Source organism: Colletotrichum graminicola, assembly GCF_000149035.1.
Source record: "Colletotrichum graminicola M1.001 genomic scaffold supercont1.42, whole genome shotgun sequence".
In the NCBI taxonomy this organism is placed as follows: Eukaryota; Fungi; Ascomycota; class Sordariomycetes; order Glomerellales; family Glomerellaceae; genus Colletotrichum; species Colletotrichum graminicola.
Genome location: NW_007361046.1, coordinates 256048 through 273688, shown reverse-complemented (window position 1 = coordinate 273688; position 17641 = coordinate 256048). Strand labels below are relative to the sequence as shown.

Sequence of the window (17641 nt, the reverse complement as noted above, 5' to 3'; positions counted from 1 at the left end):
GAAACCCAGTCCTCTTCCGTCCTGTATCCAGTCCTCGATTTCAGATCCTTCGGGTTGCAAAGTGTGATTGACCGCAGTCTCCTATTATGTCTCCCTTTTGCGTCACCTCCAGGTAATCTAGGAGAGAGTCTTGGAAGCCCAGCCGAGCTGGGTGTTGCCGCCGTCGAAGACAACGAAAGCGGCCTTGAGGGCAATGTCACCGAAGATGGTGAAACCGATGTCGGAGTTGCTCTGGATGCCACCGTAGCAAGAGCTGGAGGAGACAGCCTCGAAGTTCATGTACGAGCCGGGGACGGTGATGCGGGCGCTGCCAACGCCGAAGGTGAAGGACGGGGGGGTGGCCGCGCAGGGGAAAACGTAGCCACCCTGGGAAGAGTCGTACTTGGCACCGCTGATCTGCTTGTAGTAGGCCTTGACGATGCTGTCGGGGAGGAGCAAGAGGGTGGTGCCGGTGTCAGCAATGCCCTCGTAGGACTTCTTGGTGAAGCTGCTGGAGCCGACCTGGTATCCGGAAGAGGTGAAACCCCAGAAGCCCTGGCTGTTGTCGACCGAGGTGTAGGTGATGGAGCCGGTGTAGGCCGAGTTGTCAATGTAACCAAAGTTGTACTTGCCGGCTAGTTGACTGTTAGTGAATGTCCCAACTCGTTGTATTTGAGGGACGGACGATACTTACCCTTGTTGTGCTTCAGGTCGGCTGTGAAGACGGGCGAGCTCAGCTGGGGAGTGGCAGTGTCGAAGAAGGTAGTCTGCTGGTTGGGCGAGACAGTGTTGATGCTGCTGAAACCAAGACCAAGAAGACCGTCGTTGTCGCTATCCTGGCTGAATTCGTCCGAGACGGTCTGAGCGACCTCGACAGCCTGGCCGGAAACGGACAGGCCGCCGACGCTGACGACATCACTGTAGACGATACCGCTGGAGCTGGAACCGTCGCCGTAGGAGATGGACCAGGATTCGCCGGAGAGGAGGGAAGCGGTGCGGGACTTGCTCGGGTTGTAAACGGTCTGACCGTCGCGCTCGCTGGATGGGGTCGAGCTGTAGAAGACCCAGAGGTCGGAAGAGCCGGTGTCGAAGTCGAGGTTGAGGGTCTGGGCCGGGGTACCGATCTTGACGGGGCACAGGTACTCGGAGTCGGACGGCTCAGGGTTGGCGGTTTCGCTGCCGGTGTCGCGCTGACCGAGGCGGGCGTTGGTGATGTTGGAGACGGCGCTGGCAAGGTCCTGGGGGAGAGGAATCTTGTACTTGCGGTAGGCCTTGGCCAGGGCGAGGGGACCGGAGCGGACGTAGCGGGTGTTGGGGACCTGCTCGACGGAGAAGTTGCTCTCCTGCTGGGTAGCGGCAGGGAGGGCGGCGGCGGTGGAGGCCAGGGCGAGGCCGGCGGCGAGGGCCGAAACGAAAGATGAGGCAGTCATTGTGATGGATTAAGAACACAAGTGAGTGGGACTGAAGAGACCTGGAGGACTGAAGTAGAGAGAGTGAGAGGAAGAGAAGACTTGAGTCTGAGGGCTGGAGAGTGGTAGAAGAGGATGAGGATGAGGATGAGAAAGGACGATGAGAGGGAGAGACGGGACGGTTTATATCATCATCATCGAGTCCCAGATGGAGGTTCTTCCAAGCGACGATAGGATGACCTCGGGCTCGGCAGACCCCCGTGTCAACATCACAATCGTCGATATAGCTAGAGCGGTGCTACCATGCCGGGACCCCCCACACAATCACTCATCGATTCAGCCCCACCCCTCCCCCTCCGCACTGGCACGCTCTCTTCCCTTGGTCGATCTCATAAGCTTTTCAATAGTTGTAGGATGCAGATGCCTCATAGTGTTAGTGTATAGTTGGATGTACGTACGATTAGGAGCAGGATTAGGCATACGACTTGACTGCACAAGTAGGAGGACGTGCAATGGGGATCAGTTTGGACAAGACGTTTGCGAGTTGCAGCAGGACTGCCAGAGATGCCAACATGATAGTCCTTGGACATGGCAACAGTAACTGGCAGCAGCAACAAGTCTGAGGGGTATTCGGTTGAGCCAAGATAATGTCCGGCACGAGATAACCGGGGAGAGATACCACCTTCCAAGAGAGAACATCGTGTGATGGCTCGTCGACCTGCCGTAGTTCGAGGATGCATGTACAGGGGACCAGGTTTGGTGAGGTCGGAGAGCGTCTGCGCACGATTAGTGGCGCAAGAAGAAGATCAACAACAATAACAAAAGAGACAGGGTCCACGAGAAATCGACAGCTCGTAGCAACCAACCAGCCTCAACCAGCCGAGGTCTCTACGGTGCCCCATCGGTTCCCCATAGGATCATCCAAACGCCAGCCTATCCCCGGTCCAGAGGTAGTAGGGAAGGGGAAGGGGGGAACTTTTGGCCAGAGCTCGTCACGAGCACGAACAATCCAGTGTGGTTGAGCTAGATGGAAAAGAGCAGGTCGAAGGGGTCCGACGACTCAGACAACTTCGTGACTCCCTAGTCGGTGGAAGCGAGAGGTTGAATAGAATCAGGATTAAAGGCCGGATAAGGGAGAAAGTTGATGACGAAGAGGGGTCCCGGGATGGGGATGAACCGCGGCACATGGTTTCGCCAACCAATCGAGAGTGTCATAGAGCCAGCCGTTCGTCGCGATGGTCCCGGGGCGAGGCCTCTAACAAAGGTACCCGGGGGTCGTCGAGTCAAGAGTCGACGAGTGCGTTGAAACTGAAAGTCACCTACCTACTCGGGATATGGCTCCGGGAGAATGCCAGGCCGTACCGCGGCCTAAATCCAATATTTCATTGGGGCTCCGAGTCACAGACCGGGACGACCCATGTCCGAACGTCCAGTTCATCAATGATTCTGGGCCTCTTGGGCGCCTCGGCATATAAAGACAAGCTTTACTGCCAAGTCTCCACATGTCACCAAGAGCGGGGATTACAACCCTCGATACCCTGGCCGGCCCTATCACCGTCTTCATCTCGCCCTCGCCCCGGCGATGCCCAGGATTGCCCAGTCCGGGGCCGCGCAGGTACGAGATCGGAGCCAAGACGGCAACTTGAACATTTAGGCGCTTGCCGACGTTCTTGGCGCTCTTGAAAGACCCCGACTACCCAAACCGGCCTTGACGTGCTCTCGTCGTTACGGCCTGAACCCTGCTCTGGGAGCATCCAGCTTCTCCTTTGAGAAGCGCGCATAGCCCCGGGGGGGATTCACGAAGCGCCGGCCTGGATGATGACGCCTTTTGCAAAAGTTCACGCGGGTATGTTGACTGAACTCGCCGCCCCCTGGCATCGAATAGCATCCCGTTTGCGCACATTGTGGAACGGCTCCCCTTTCGCACATTCCTCAATCATCCTCGCGCGCCCCGGCCTTCTCTTTTGCCATCGTGGAAGACATGAAAGCTGCGACTTGACTGGGCGGCAGCATTTCGAGAGCGATGCCGGTTGAGCCGGTGGCCTCGTTCGGAAGATAAGAGAATAACGTTTATAGGCCCCGTTCTTCTGCCCCCTCCCCCTAATCTATTTGTATTGCTTGCACGATTCACCACTCGACACTATCTTGCCGGCGATAACAGTTGATTGGTTGAAAACGGTTGAATAAGCATGATTGCAATAAGATTGCGCGCCTGCAGAGCTCCCTGGCCAGGGTCTTCCCTGCTGTAGGCGGCTCTACCCTTTTGTGCAAAGGGCCAAACGAGTCTGTGGTCAAGGCGACCATTCCATGTCCCGTTTATGTGCGCGCTCGGCGGCTGTGGTCCCCCCCAGGAAGATACCGTCATCCTTTCGAGGCGAGCTCAAGGCCGGTCTGTCCTGTAGCTTAACATGGTCGGCATCGTCTTCATTCCACGATTTTGCGGGATTTCGTGTCCCTTGTTATCTGACTCTTCCCATCATGTGCCGAAAGCCCCATCCGATGGCTGGCCGTCCAATGTTTTCCTCGGTTCTCCAGGCCGACCGCGTTTGTCCGTCAAGCCGAGTCATAAACGCAACGCAAGGGTTCCAGCTACTTGGAGCCAAGCCGGAGAACCTCATGCCGTAGAACGCCAGCCCGAGGGGCTCCTCTGCAAATAGCCTTCACAACGGAACTCTAGAGCAGCACTTGTCATGAAGCCACCTTGTCTTCGATGAGATGATCTCCCATCTGCAGCAGATCGCGAAAAGACGATGAAAGAACCGTCTTCTGATACCAATGTCGGACCAAGATAGCGAACTTGCTTCATGCAGCTAGAGAGAAAATCAAGCAACGACTCTGCTGTGACTGACAGTTTACGGCATTACGCCAGTTATCCATGCACACTTGGCCGAGCTCATTCTCCAACTTGAAGCATGTCACTGTTGAATGATTTGTTCTTTGCCGCACGGGCCTTTGTCATCAGATGAATTGTGAATATACTCCGATCTCCACCTATTGATACAACAACCATACATGGACCCTCGACCAGGCCCACCAGACGATGAGAAGAAAGCAAGCAAAAGAATTCAAGGGCCAGCATCTAAACATTGCCCAACGCCTACCCTCCCTTAATCGAAAAAAAAAAAAAAAACAGCAACTGATTGACAAACAGAACAGTCGAGGATGCCGGGCCCATCTCTTCGCGAGCCACAAAGTGACCATGTTTGAAACCAGAAGAAAATCAACGCCACCCTGCCACGCTGGGTCTGGGCGCGTGTGACTTCTCGATCTTACCGGTAGCTGCCAGACTGCCAATGGTGATGCGTCTGTTCTTGAAGTCGGCGCTGACCATCCGGCTTGGAGGCGCTTGAGGGCTTCCTCCCTCCAGTCTCAAACTGCCTCCCAGATTCATCCTCCTTGCCTGCCCCGCCGTGAACGCCCGGTCGCTCTTAACATCGGGAGGGGAGCAAGTTATGGGTGGGGAGAGTCTTCGCTCCGCACTGGCCCGGCGCTGTCTGGAGATGCCGTTTGAGTTGCTGGCCAAAGGGCCCGAGAAGCTCAATGATGCCCGGTGGTTTGTGCTAATAGAGCTGACCGAAGAGATGCGCCTGGCGTTGCCACCAGTCGACCCTCCTATGGATGACACGCGACGGTGCTCGCCTCGGACCTTCTTCATCGAGTTCATCGCAGATCGAAGCTTCCTAGGATCAATGCTGGGCGACTCCGACTCGGATCCGGAGGCATTGTAAGACGGCGGCGGGTTGTTCTCGTCGGCTGAGACACTGCCCGAGAGCGACGTTCTCGGCGGTGGGCTGGCTCTCGCGATTCTAGAGCGGAACGCCGGCGGTGACAGGTTGGACGAACGCTGCACGTCAAGAGCTCGCAAGGGAGACACCCGCCCTCCGTTGTCCGACGACGGAGACAAGCCCAATGGCAGCGACATTGTCGGCACCGGCATGGTCGGAGACCCGGAGCCGATGGACGACACGCGGCCCTTGGACAGGAATCCAGCCTGGAACCTGTTAGGCTTGGCCGGCGGGATAGATGAGGATCCTTCAAGTTCCAGCGTCGGGCTTTTGTCGGGGTTGGGCGATGCTGTTCTCAAGTAGGAGGGTAGGGGTGGCATCTTTGGGCTTCTCTTGCCGGGAGAGTTGTGTTCTGGTGTCGTCTCGAACTTTTTGGGTGTCTTTTCGAAATCTGCCAGGGTTCCTTGCTCAGTTTCATCATCCCTCCACCGAACAGCGCGTTTCGCTTCCGACTTCCTCTTCACCGGCGAAAACGAGACTCCCTTGCGAGGACTTCGCGGCGCGCCCGTCTTCTTACGCCGAGGAGACACCTTCAAGGGAGACACATGGGGCTGGGGCGCAGTATCGGCAGGCGGAGCAAAGGCGGGCTGTCGGACGGGAGATGTATTGTTGAGATTGTTGAGAACCGCCTTCTTGCGTTTCGGGGTGCCACGCTTGCTAGGTGAAAACTTCTCCACGGGAATCATGGCACCGTCGGGCTTGACAACATGGGAAGCTGCCGTGAAGCCGGCTTCCAGCAAACGGTTGATAATACGCTTTGCGTGTGCGACTGCATCCTCTTCGTTCATTTCCAATGTGTCTTCGAGCGACGCCAAAATGTCAAACTGGGCGGTCAGAAGAACTTGGACCATGGCCGCATCGCCCGCCTTGTCCATTTCCAGAACCTCCCGGTTGGCATCTCTGCCGAAATTAGCCTTGAGTAGCTCTGCCTCGCGAGTCAGTGTGTAAATCTCGGCCGCATCAGCATCGCCCCCTGGCAACTGCTTGATACTGTGGTGAAGGGCCGTGTCGATGGATCGTTCCCAGTTGGTGTGCTCCAGCTTCTGGTGAATGTGGTGGCGGCTGTGCTCCAATTCGACCAAGATGCCTTGGGCCGTCTTGCGGATGGCAACGAGGGACGCAGGCATTGAATCTTCGTCTCCTCGCTGATCGCAGACTGTGTCGAAGGAGGCAATCCAGGCCGAAAGCAGGCCGATCCGCCTTTCGAAAGCCCGCAACTTCTTCATGTTGTTGATCTTGTCCCGCCTGTCGTTTGCAGAGTTGTCGTAGGCCACCCGAATACGCTGGATGCCTTCGCGGGCGACGGAGTCGCGCTTTTCCAGTTGCTTTCGGAACTTGGCGTAAAAGATCTTCTCGGCATCCTTTTGCTGCGCCTTGAGCTCGTTGATCAGCGCAATCTGCTCGTCAATCTTGACCAAGAAGTCCTTGACGTGTCTGTTGACGTTGAAGACGTTGCGGGTGACCTTGGTCTGGATGTTCTTGGCTCGGTTGGCGTATCGGAGGGTGTTCTGTGTTTCGTCGAAGTGGACGCTCGAAGGGCTGACGCACACGATCATGACCGTCTTGCAGTTGCCACCGAGGGAAAATTTGAGGAGTCGAGTAAGTTTGCTGTTGCGGTATGGTACGTGGTTGGTCTTGCGCGGATCGCACAAGGCGTTGATGCAGCTTCCCAGGGCCAAGAGGGACTTGTTGATGTTTGCGCCTTCAAGCAGACGCTCGCCGCGGTTTTTCGTGGCGCTGGCACGCTCGCTACCGGCAAGATCGATGATGCTGAGCGTAGCCATGGTGTGTGGCTCGTTGACGTCGGCGTTGCGATCCTTTTGCGCGACGTTGATCTGAAGAACGGCGTGGGAGCGTGACGAGGTCGCGTTGGCCTCGGTGGGGGAGACTGTACGCCACTCGTTGCCCTGGACGATCATATCCATGACCTCCTGCACGTTCTTGGGGTGATGGCTTGTCAAGCCTGCGACAGAGACGGCCTGGTTTGAATCCTCGCGGAGCATCAACCCCTGCTTGCTGCCTCCGGGAATCAACAGGTCGCGGATGGTCTCGTTGTAGATCTCGAGGTAGGAGAGTGTGATCTCGGTGGTCTTGTCCTGGCTTCGCTCGTTGATCTTTTCGAATAGTTCCTGCATGGTCATGAAGATGATTCCGGGGTGTTGCGCTGTGCCGGTGATGGTGTGCGTCTTGCCGCAACCGGTGGCGCCGTAGGCGAAGACAGTAGCATTGTAGCCGTCAAGGACGCTATCGAGAAGCTGCTTCGTGGTGCCCTCGTACACGTCGTTTTGTGTTGCGTTTTCGTCGAATATTCTGTCGAACATGAAGGTCTGATCCTTGACCTTCTTGCCGTTGGGGACGACGGAGCGTCCGAACCTGTGAACAGGGTTGTCCTCGGGAGGGTCGAAGACTCTGCGAGCGTCATGTCAGTATGGGAAGTCAACAGCTGGCGGGAGGTGAAGCAAGCACTCACAAGCATCTGTCATCGACGACCTTGATGACGGGCCTAATACCACCCCTCTGAAGCTTTGGCGGTGCGGCGGCGAGAGAGCCGTCGCCGAGAAAGACGGTACCCTCATCATTGCGAGTTCTGTATTGATGTCAGTAGGCTGGTGGGATGATGGCACTTCGTCTGTGAATTTGACGTACAGCTGTGCAGCTTCTCGAATGGTGAAAGGTCGAACTCGAACTATGAGGGGAATGGACGTTAGTGATTGCATTCACAGCACGGCGATGGAGGCTATGCGACGAACCTGCGACCGTGATGGAGGCGGCATTGGGGTCAGCGACCATGTTTGCAGCGATTTGCGAAGGCGATATAGAGGTTTCGTCTCGCGCCGTGTTTTGGGAAAGTGGCTCGGAACGGGAATGGTGAGGTCAAGAAATAAACAAAGCCGCTTGGCAGCGCGGGCCAAGCATGTGCGAGGAGAAAGAGATGTGGGAGAAATAAGCGCGAGAAGGGAATCAAGGGGATATGATCAGTCGGCGCAAGAGGAGCGAGGTTGCTAAGGAGAGTGAGGAAAGAGAGAGCAGCTTTTTCCTGGCTGCTGCTGCTGCTGCTGCTACCTTTGGCGGTCGACGTTGGGTGGAAGAGAAGCCGCAGATGGATAAGAGGTTAGGAGAGACGCGGATGGAGACGTGTGGGTTGAATGTCTTGAAGAAGAACCCCCGTTTCGTTTTGGTGTGCTGTGCTGTGCTGTGCTGTGCTGTGCTGTGCTGTGCTGGGCTGGGCTGACTGTGCAGAGCAGAGCAGAGAGTCAGTCGAGTGACTGACTTGACTGACGTTTGTTGTTTTCTGGCACCGTTGCTCCAGGCGACCGGGAGCCACTTAAGCGAGGCAGGTGTGGAGACGCTAAGCCCGATTCTCTCCTAGGTAGTGGATCCATTGCTCTGAGAGACAAGCGAATAAGAAAGGGTGGTTCATGGTCAGCCACACATTGTTGGGTCAGCAAGTTGAGGCTGATGCTTTGGTTTCAGCCACAAACAATCAAAGCCTCACCTCCTCACTACTAGTAAATGGAGAAAGTGTCAGCCTGTCAGTCACGTGTGCCATGGGCCAACGAAAAGTCGGTTTAGGGGGGGGAACAAATCACATCGCATTGGACTGGGTTTAACTGGGCCGTTTATTTGGGGTTCAAAAAAGGTATTGTTCATGTTCCTATTTCATTAGGAGGTATGTATTAGGTAATCAACATTGGTTGCCTCGCCCAGCCAATCATTCCCTCTCGACATCACATCAGCCACTCGTTCTCGACGTCAAAAACCAACCTCCCGCACTCTGTACCTACTCTGGTTTACCCCCGAGAATACCAGGCGTGTCGGTAAATGCTGTTCGCTGTGCAGCGCCCTGCTCATCACGTCCCAGCAGGAAGCTTTCAGGGGGTCCGAGATACGACTTCCTTACGCCGCCAAGGTCGACTACGATCTTCTGCACGATTATGTTTGGAAGAAGCGCCCAGACCCGCAACGTGTACGCGCCCTCCTGGGCGACGTTGAACGTTGTCTTCGTGTAGTTGCCGCTGAGTCCCCAGACAGCATCGGCCACTGCACCGTCCCATCCCGAAGGCATGTTCTGGCCCTGTGTCTTACCCACCGGCTGCACCGTCTTGGGCTGCGGCTGGCCACCACCGGTCGGGTATAGGGAGATGCCATACTCGAGCGGGTTGCCGTCGCCGAGGTAGTTGCCCGATGGCGAAATGTACAGCGTGACCGTCGCCTTGCTGGTGTTGCTGAAGAGATACATGTTGTACTCCAGCGCCGGACCTTCGCCGAGCTTGACCTTTTCCGAATCGAGCGGGTACAACGTGACCCCCCCCAGAGTGCGGCCGTAGTTCTCGAGCACGTGGTACTTGAGCTTCTTGCCACTGCTGTTCGAGCTGCCGCTCGGCTCGATGATCTTCTGGTAGTGCGGGCCTTCAATCGACACATGTCCGTCAGACTCGACGAAGCCCTCTGTGAAGTTGGACGGGACCTTGCGGTTGACGACTGGTACAATCACCCTTTGTCCCGAGCCAGCGTACTTCTCCTTGCCCACACACCCGGACGTGACGTTAATGGGCACCAGCGTCGCGTTGGGAGCCGCCGGCGCATTCTCCCAGTCAATCGAGATGAAAACACGACTATCCGTGCCGTTCTCGCCGCCGACGGTTCCCTTGTACTGCGACAGCTTCACCCACGGCTGCCACGGGCTGGCCTCCCAGGGGCACTCCTTGTTGCCACGACCAAAGACCTCAAAGTAGCGCGTGAGGGCGCCGTACGGGTCCAGAGGGGGCACGGTGAGGTCGTTGCCCGAGTTGGAGTGCCACTGGTCGTCTCCCTGGACGCTGGCGTTGGAGGCCTCGACGCCAACACCAATCTGCCCGCCCAACGAGGGGAACTGCGTCTGGACGTAGCGCATATCAGGGAGGGTGTTGCGCATGGGTTGTTGCCAGTAGTCATCGTATCCAAGATGGGTTTCTGCTTCGTGTTAGCGTTGTGCCCTCAAGCCGAGAGCGCCGTGTACTTACGGTCCAGCATGTGTATCCATTTCCCATCGAGCAACTCGTTCCACCTGTTGGTCAGCTCGGCATCGGCATCAAGCAGGCCCCTGGATTCGTCGATGACATTGTTGGCCAAATTGCGCTTCTGCCCAGCGTACAACTGGTTCTTCGCTCCGTTGATTTGGATCTTGTGCAGGATCTCGCCGCCGGTAATGGGGTGCAGGATCATCTCGAAAAAGGCAGCACGATACTCCTCATCGAGGGCATCATACACCGCCTGAGCTTGCTTATGCAGGGCGGCCCATTGTTCCAAGACTGCGTCTGCCTCATTGTAGTTGATGACGGAGTAGGTCTGGGGCTGAACCAGTTCGAACTTTCTGCGAGCGGCATACATGCCGTACTTGGTCAAGATGTCCGTGATCTCGGACGAGTGACCATCGCCAAACTCCCTTGTCGCCCAAGACTTGAGCCATTCCCCAGTGCCGTCGACGCCCCATTTCTCCGTGTCGTACGCGAGGTCGAAGAAGTGGCTAATCGGGATCTCGAGGGGCTTAAGATCGCCGACGTTGACGATCCAAATCCGGCGGGCATCTCGCGCGTAAGCAAGAGACATCTGCTCCGCAGTTTTCTCCAGCTGGATCGTGTTGATCCATTTGTAGTCACGTGGGCCGCCGACATAGTCGAAGTGGTAGTACAAGCCAGCGCCACCGCTACGGCTCGTCTCGTTTACCAGCGGCAGCCTTCGGACGTTGCCCCAGTTGTCGTCGGCCCAGAGGAGGGTAATGTCTTCGGGAACGTGGAGGCCTCTCTCCTGGTATGACTGCACCTCCTTGTAGAGACACCACAAGGACGGAACTTCGGCAGCAGACTCAATGCCGAGACCTTCGGCAATAATCTTTTGCTGGTTCTGCACGAGTATCTCCAACATCTCGATAATAGCTTCAACGCCCAAGTTGCCTTCGATGGCCGTGTCGCCCGTGCCACGCATGGCCATCGTCCACAGACTGTTACGGCTGTATGGCTTCGCACGCTGCACACCGTACCGGAAGTATTCGTCAATCGTCTTGTTGTTTAGGTTGTACGCCCACTGGCCCTTGTAGAATGTCCCGAACTCGTTCTGTGCACGCATCAAGGGCTCCGTGTGGGAACCGCCCAGAACGACTTCGTACGCATCGAGAAGGGGCTGGTTGAAGGGGTCATCGACGTAAACCATGCTGCCCCAGACTGTTGGCCAGAGATAGTTGGCACGAAGACGGAGTAGAAGCTCGCCAACAAGGCTGTAGAAGTGGTGGTTATATCCTGCCGCGCCGTTCCAGGTGTCGTTCCATTGTGATCTGCCAATAAATCAGTATCACGCTCTTGGTGATGGAAGCTGTGTAACTCACGAGACCCAGCTGGACAAGCCTGGTTGCTCGTCATTGAGGAAGAAACCGCGATACTTGACCGAAGGTGAGCCTTGGACTTTGCCTTCGGGCAAGACATAAATCTCGGTAGCCCTCTTGGGAGGAACGTCAGCCCAGAAGTACCAGGGACTGACGCCAATCTGTTCGCTGATATCGTAGATGCCGTATATGGTACCTCGGGGGTCGCTACCAGCAATGACGAGGGCTTTGGGGCACCCAGGGACGGGATTTTCAACCAATTGGCTCACGAAGGATTCCCACTGCCCCTCGATTTCACTCGTGTTGAGCTTCTGGGCTGCGATGAGGTCGTCGATGAACTTTGAATGGCCCACGGTACCAGCGATGACAACTGTGCTGCCCGGCTTCGGATCGGTATAGTTGGGGCCCGTGAAGGACTGTTCGTCTTCGACGCGGTACTGTAGTGGTCAGCATTGAGGCTTCACTTATATCAGAGGCGCCACCCTCTCCACGATGTCTGAAGAAAGGGTTCTCCGTCTTTGGGCAGATCAGGCCCTGACACATGAATATTGGTACTTACAACAGTATTATTGCTCACATCCACCGGGGCAAAGGTGTAGGAAGCGGGCTCTGAGCCATTCACGCCATTGCTGAGGGTATAGGTCGTGCCAGTGACGCGACCAAAGTCAAGCGCCAAGTCACCGGCAGCTCGAATGACACCCCAGTAGTCATCGCTAGACACCAGGATCTGGCCAGTCCCAACGTCCCCTCCTGCGATCTGGTAGTTGCCTGATCCGCTCTCGAAGGAGATGATCTGTTTCTGTCCAAGGGCTGAGATCAGGGGCGTCAGACCGGAGAGCGTCACCAGTGCGATGGACCTCAAATTGGCGAAGGCCATGACTGCGGGCTGGAAAAGGCTCAAGGGCAGATTCACCAAGTAAGACTGCGAGAGGTCAAGAGCAAGGTAACGACCGGAGGGGCACCACGCATTGTCAATGGAACACGAGCTGTACCCATTATATAACTACAAACCAGAATATCCGACCAAGTGGTCCCATCTATCACCCGGACCGAGAACGGTCGCTAAACCAAGCCAGGATGACGCTTCCCGTGCATAGAGCCCAGAAGAATGACACCAATAGCCCATTGACCATTTCACCACCAATAATGGGAGAGAAAGCACATGCAGGGACGCCTGGGCATACATATCACCGGCCAGGACGGGGGTCATGATTCCTAGTCAACGGGTAAAGGGGCTATTTCTACTTCTCTTGTGATAGGCGGGAGAGGGCGAACGAGGGTTTTTCGGGCCCCTGCCAGAAGAGACAATCCATGGTTCCCTCGGTTGATTGTGCCGGCAAGACCTCAATCTGCAAGACGCTTGAGTAGGGCATCCCCGCACTCAACGCAGCACAGTAGCCAGGTCTTCCAAGCGGGTGGCTTCCAAGTCTATTACCCCACACTGGTGAGCCACCCTAGCTCAAGCTACGAGCCGGCTACCGACGAAGAAGCTTCTATCATAAGTGTCATCAATGTTGGTTTTATGCTTTGTTACTGTCAGGTCACCAAGTTGTCTCTCCAGAGTTGACAGTGCCGAGGTGTGGCGTTAACATTAATGCACAAACACTACATAATTCTGACTTTTATACCAAGAAGACAAACGAAGTAGGGGAAAGAATATGACAGCTACCCCAAGTGCGTTCCTTTTGGAGATCCAAAGCTTCGTCGATCTGGGTGTCCATGGCACAAGAACTGCGGGGAAAACACCGCTAGTAGTACTGGAAGTGGAGAGATCGCATTTAGCCGTGATATGCATCTCCCCCACGTTGTTATTGCCTGATAGCGAAGACGAGTATGCCATCTCCCCATCACCGAGGTCGTCCAGGCCATGTTCATCCGGTTTCCGAATTATCCGGACGCCCCGGGGTGGAGTAGATGAGCCCATCATCCTAACAGGTCCGGCGGCTTTATCCGGTTCCAATCACCTGGAGTTGTTAAGGACAATCGTAGGCTCACCAGGCATTAATACGCCAAGTAGGTCTCATCAGGGCATTACTTCACATTGAACATGAATAGAGACCCTGAATCTATAGACTGAAAGAACACCAGCTGGCCTCCTTAAGATGAGGCCTGGCTTGCAGTCTACACATAGAGATTATGACACCGGATCGAGCAACATCAGTGAGTTCGGGTAACAGCCTTTGGTTGACCGGTACCAGACATGTATGAAGCTGAAGGCCCCTCTAAGCTTTACAGCTTTACTTTTATTGATACAACACGTTTATATTCGATGTATTTGTGTTGGCCCCTAATCAGTTTGCGGTTCAATTTGATTCTATGCCAGCCCGTTTTGGCACGGGAGGGGTTCAGAACGTTGAAGTTTTGATGTTGTATTTAGCATTACAGAAGACCAAGTACCATGCCGTCGATGATCCTAACGTAATGAACGACGACCTTGCAGTGTCGTCTAGCCACACGGCTGAGCTTGTGTGTGCGAAAAATATCTCCTGGGTCATCAGAGATGAGTTGTTGGAGAAGTGCAGATAGAAGGTATATTCGGGCAAGGTATTATACTATGCCGCAGACCGACATGACTTTTCGGTCGGAGTCCAAATTCGAGCAGGCTGGTCGTCCAGCGCATATCTTGAAGGACTTAAGCCAATATAATATGGATGTGGCAGACGGTCTAGAGCTTGCCAATCTCAACAACTTTCAATCAACTAAAAAAAATCACGAGCAGATGTCTATCAGGGAGCGCAGAACCTGTCATATTGTTCAGCGCCACAGCCTACGATGAGTACAGTGACGGAGTTTTTCGTGCGTTCCTTACAAGTTATATACATCCCAAATCCTGCTGCGCCATTGAAACTCCGCTCCGGTGGGATGCCGTCGTCGTCGTCGCCCCAAGTATAGAAAATCACGTCATTTTTGATGGAAGCGTGTGGTTGTGGCACGCGCCGTTGGTTGAGCGCGTCAGAGTGGCAACGCCTCTCGTCAACATCCGACTAGCCAAATTTTGGCTAAGATGCAGGCGGCACGTAGGCGTATCTAGGTAATTGCGCCATGCGCTCCTCTGGGCTGACCTCTGTGTCTGCGTAGAACATCCTGCCGTTCTTGTCCTTCTTCGACTTCTTGTCGCCAGCGGCCTCCTCTGCAGCCTCGTCCTCTGGCTTCTTGGGCGCCTTGATGCCGGATTCCGCCCTACGAATGAGCTCGTCGATTTCGTCTCCGTGCTGCGCCGCGCCAGAGACCAACTCATCGACAGTTGATGCTCCAGGATACCCAGGTGGCGGGGCGCCAGAGCCGTTCCAGAACTGCCCGCCATACTGAGGGGGCCGCTGAGGGAGACCGGGCATCGCTTGCAGGCCGCTCGTCGGTCTTGCGGGAAGAGATGACGGAGAGAAGCCGGAATAGTTGCCTTGTGGGTAGCCTGGCTGCGGGAATGCAGGGGCGCCGGGCGCAGCACCAGGTGGGAAGCTCTGATCGGGAGAAGCTCCGTAGGGCGCTTGCGGTGGGGGGTACGGGGAATTGTTCTGCATTGATTTGTTAGCATTGAGCACGCCTTCAATCGGATACTGAGTATAGCTCACGAATGCACCCGGGCTTGCGCTCGAGGGGGCACCGTTGGCCGGGCTGCCGCTGGTGCCTGGGGTATGCCCAGCGGCAACCCGTGCGCGGTGCTCGGCAAGACGGGCCTTCAACTCCTCTGGAGTCTCAACCTTGAGCTTCTTCCTTGGCTGCTTTGCCTGGCCCGGAAGAGGATTTCCCGTGGCAATACGACGATCCTCCTGGGCCTGGTAGAAGTTCTGGATAATGCGATTCCTGTGCTGATCCAAGATGTCCTGGGGAATACCCTCCATGCCAAAGATCTCGACGTCAAGGCCCTGTCGGTTCGGTAGTGCATTTTCAACCTGGGTAAGAGTTTCTTTGTGGACCTGGTTCAAATGGACGGAGAGACCTAAGCAGCAAAACACGTTAGCTTGCGATGGCACGACTAGGAAGGCGCATCGAGGACTACTGACCTCCAGCCGTGTTGAGTCGGCGACCGCATCTGTCGCACTTAAAGTGCTTGGCCTTTTGATGGGAAATAAGAAGCTTCAGATCCTCAAAGTCACGTTCGCCTGTAACAACGTCAGCATGCGCATTCTGGATCGAATCAGCACTGCAGGTGTAGGCATACAGTAGTAGCACCACGGCCGGGCGAGGACGTCCTCGACATCGGGATGACCGCGCTTCTTCTTGCCCATCGCGACAACGGATTATCGGATGAGAGGCGGAAGCTGCTCCGTGGTAAGGCTGCGACAATTGAGGCTCGATGGCGCGAAGTGGGATAGGGCGGAGAGGGTGACGTTCGCGAAGAGGTACCGTGGCTGGGGAAGGGATTTGACGCGAGCTTGCTGCTGACCAGCAATTTACTGCACCTTCCTTCCTGCACGGAGACATGACTTGAGAGCAATTGGGCGCTAGCCGTTTACGGACTAGTGGTATGGTGTAGAGCTTCATTGGCAGATGCCACTGCGGAGACCCACACAGTAAACATTCTCCCTTGTGTGCCCAAAAGCCAGCCTTCTGCACTGTACGCTTCAGGCCCGACTAACGGAGTGATCAACAGGTATCCAACCACCAAACGGCGGCTGCATCAATAGTCATCTCACGACGACAACATATCGGGGCATCCGGCTCAGCGGCCAACGCTCATCTCTTAACAACGACAGCTCTTATCCTCCTGATCGGGCTGTCCGATTAAACGCTCATTTGCTCAGTGCTTAGGGTTGTAATCGACCGAGCAATCTTTACTAAAGCCGCTCTTCCCATTGGCGCCGAGAATTAAAAGTCATCCTGCATGCAGTCCAGCGTCGAGTCAAGAGTTGATCCGATGTTGCACTTCATCATCAAAGTCTGCGTTGTTTGTTTTCCGGAAGCAAACGGCTGAGATCCGAGGACACGTTCTTGTCAAGTCTCACACACGCTGGACACCTGCACCGATCAGGGCGAATAGAGTCCTTCAGTCAAGGCCAACATCCTTTGTCTGATGCTGTTCGACAGGGCCAAGAGTAAGCCCTAAACGACAAAATGACGCCACTCATACCGGATGAAATATGGGTTGCGATTCTCTCCTATCTGCCCGACTTCAACTGTCTCAGGAACACAGCTCTCGTATCGCCAACACACCTTCGCTGCGCTCCCTCGGCATGCCGGCAGGTGCTCCTGAACGAAGTAGGCCACCGTATTCTCTCGGATGCCATAGCAGCACTCGAATCATCCAAATTCGACCCGAGAGACCTTAACCTGGTCGCCAACTTCAGTGACGAATACCTCAAGAGGCGAACCCCTATCCCCCCCATGATGAGCTTGTCGGATGGCGCCGCGCTGTCAGGGCTGCACAAGTGTGTAGACCATCTGGGATCGAAGTTTCAAGATCTTGCACTGCAAAGTCTAGTGAAGGAGCAATGCGGTCTGGTCAACTATATGCATAACTGGCCTGAGGTGTCTGCCACGACCGAGAAACCTTCAGCTGCTGAAGCGGCCCGATTTCAGAGGGCACTATACCGCTTCGAGGTTTACTGTAACCTATTTAAGGACCCGGAAGTTGTACGGTTCAATCTGGATGTTGTCAACTTCCAACGAGCACATTTCTTTGACTGCTTGTCGCCCTGGGAAATCGAACAACTGGTTGCCACCAGAGACCTCCTCGCGGCGGTTGTCATCGGCCCTCGTAAGTTGCTGTTCTACTTCCATGTTATGATTATTGACGCTGACTTATCAATAGCGTTGCGCGCTCTTATGGAACTACGGAAGCTCGAGGCCCTCCAGGCGCACCACTGTGGCCCACGAAACGAAGCGCAGGTAGTGTACTGGACGCCTCCGATCCTGCCTCCCAATCTGGAGCGCAGTGACTGCCACATCAATCAGAATCAAGCGCGGCTATTGTGCTTTGGAGTCAGGTTCCTCTATAAAGTGTCCACAACATCGTCGGCTACACGATTCTACCAGCTCCTCTTGAATCTTCCACAGCAGCCGCCCTACGCCAGCTACAACCGAGTAGGCGAAATCTACTCCTGGTTTACTGACGCCGTCGATGAATGTATCGATTTGAGTATTCTAGAACTCCCTTTCAAGAAAGCCCTCTT

At 55.4% G+C, this 17641-nt stretch overlaps 5 protein-coding genes across 5 annotated transcripts; 1 reads left to right on the top strand and 4 right to left on the bottom strand.

The window, feature by feature from the left end:
* Positions 1-117: 117 nt before the first annotated feature.
* GLRG_08583 (eukaryotic aspartyl protease) lies at positions 118-1409 on the bottom strand (the record flags this gene model as incomplete). Its single annotated transcript, XM_008099483.1, has 2 exons — positions 118-614; positions 674-1409. 2 exons carry the CDS (start codon positions 1407-1409, stop codon positions 118-120), a joined length of 1233 nt encoding a protein of 410 aa, XP_008097674.1.
* Positions 1410-4608: 3199 nt separating this feature from the next.
* Positions 4609-7963, bottom strand: GLRG_08582 (kinesin motor domain-containing protein; the record flags this gene model as incomplete). Its single annotated transcript, XM_008099482.1, has 4 exons — positions 4609-7582; positions 7644-7760; positions 7820-7859; positions 7924-7963. The coding sequence occupies 4 exons, from the start codon at positions 7961-7963 to the stop codon at positions 4609-4611; spliced, it is 3171 nt and encodes a 1056-aa protein (XP_008097673.1).
* Positions 7964-8954: 991 nt separating this feature from the next.
* On the bottom strand, positions 8955-12408 carry GLRG_08581 (immunoglobulin I-set domain-containing protein; the record flags this gene model as incomplete). The annotated part of the gene is made up of 4 exons (XM_008099481.1): positions 8955-10126; positions 10177-11483; positions 11535-11968; positions 12091-12408. 4 exons carry the CDS (start codon positions 12406-12408, stop codon positions 8955-8957), a joined length of 3231 nt encoding a protein of 1076 aa, XP_008097672.1.
* A 2122-nt stretch (positions 12409-14530) lies between these two features.
* On the bottom strand, positions 14531-15757 carry GLRG_08580 (uncharacterized protein; the record flags this gene model as incomplete). The annotated part of the gene is made up of 4 exons (XM_008099480.1): positions 14531-15043; positions 15101-15468; positions 15533-15631; positions 15691-15757. 4 exons carry the CDS (start codon positions 15755-15757, stop codon positions 14531-14533), a joined length of 1047 nt encoding a protein of 348 aa, XP_008097671.1.
* An 826-nt stretch (positions 15758-16583) lies between these two features.
* GLRG_08579 (uncharacterized protein) lies at positions 16584-17407 on the top strand (the record flags this gene model as incomplete). Its single annotated transcript, XM_008099479.1, has 2 exons — positions 16584-17226; positions 17358-17407. The coding sequence occupies 2 exons, from the start codon at positions 16584-16586 to the stop codon at positions 17405-17407; spliced, it is 693 nt and encodes a 230-aa protein (XP_008097670.1).
* Between the last annotated feature and the right edge of the window lie 234 nt (positions 17408-17641).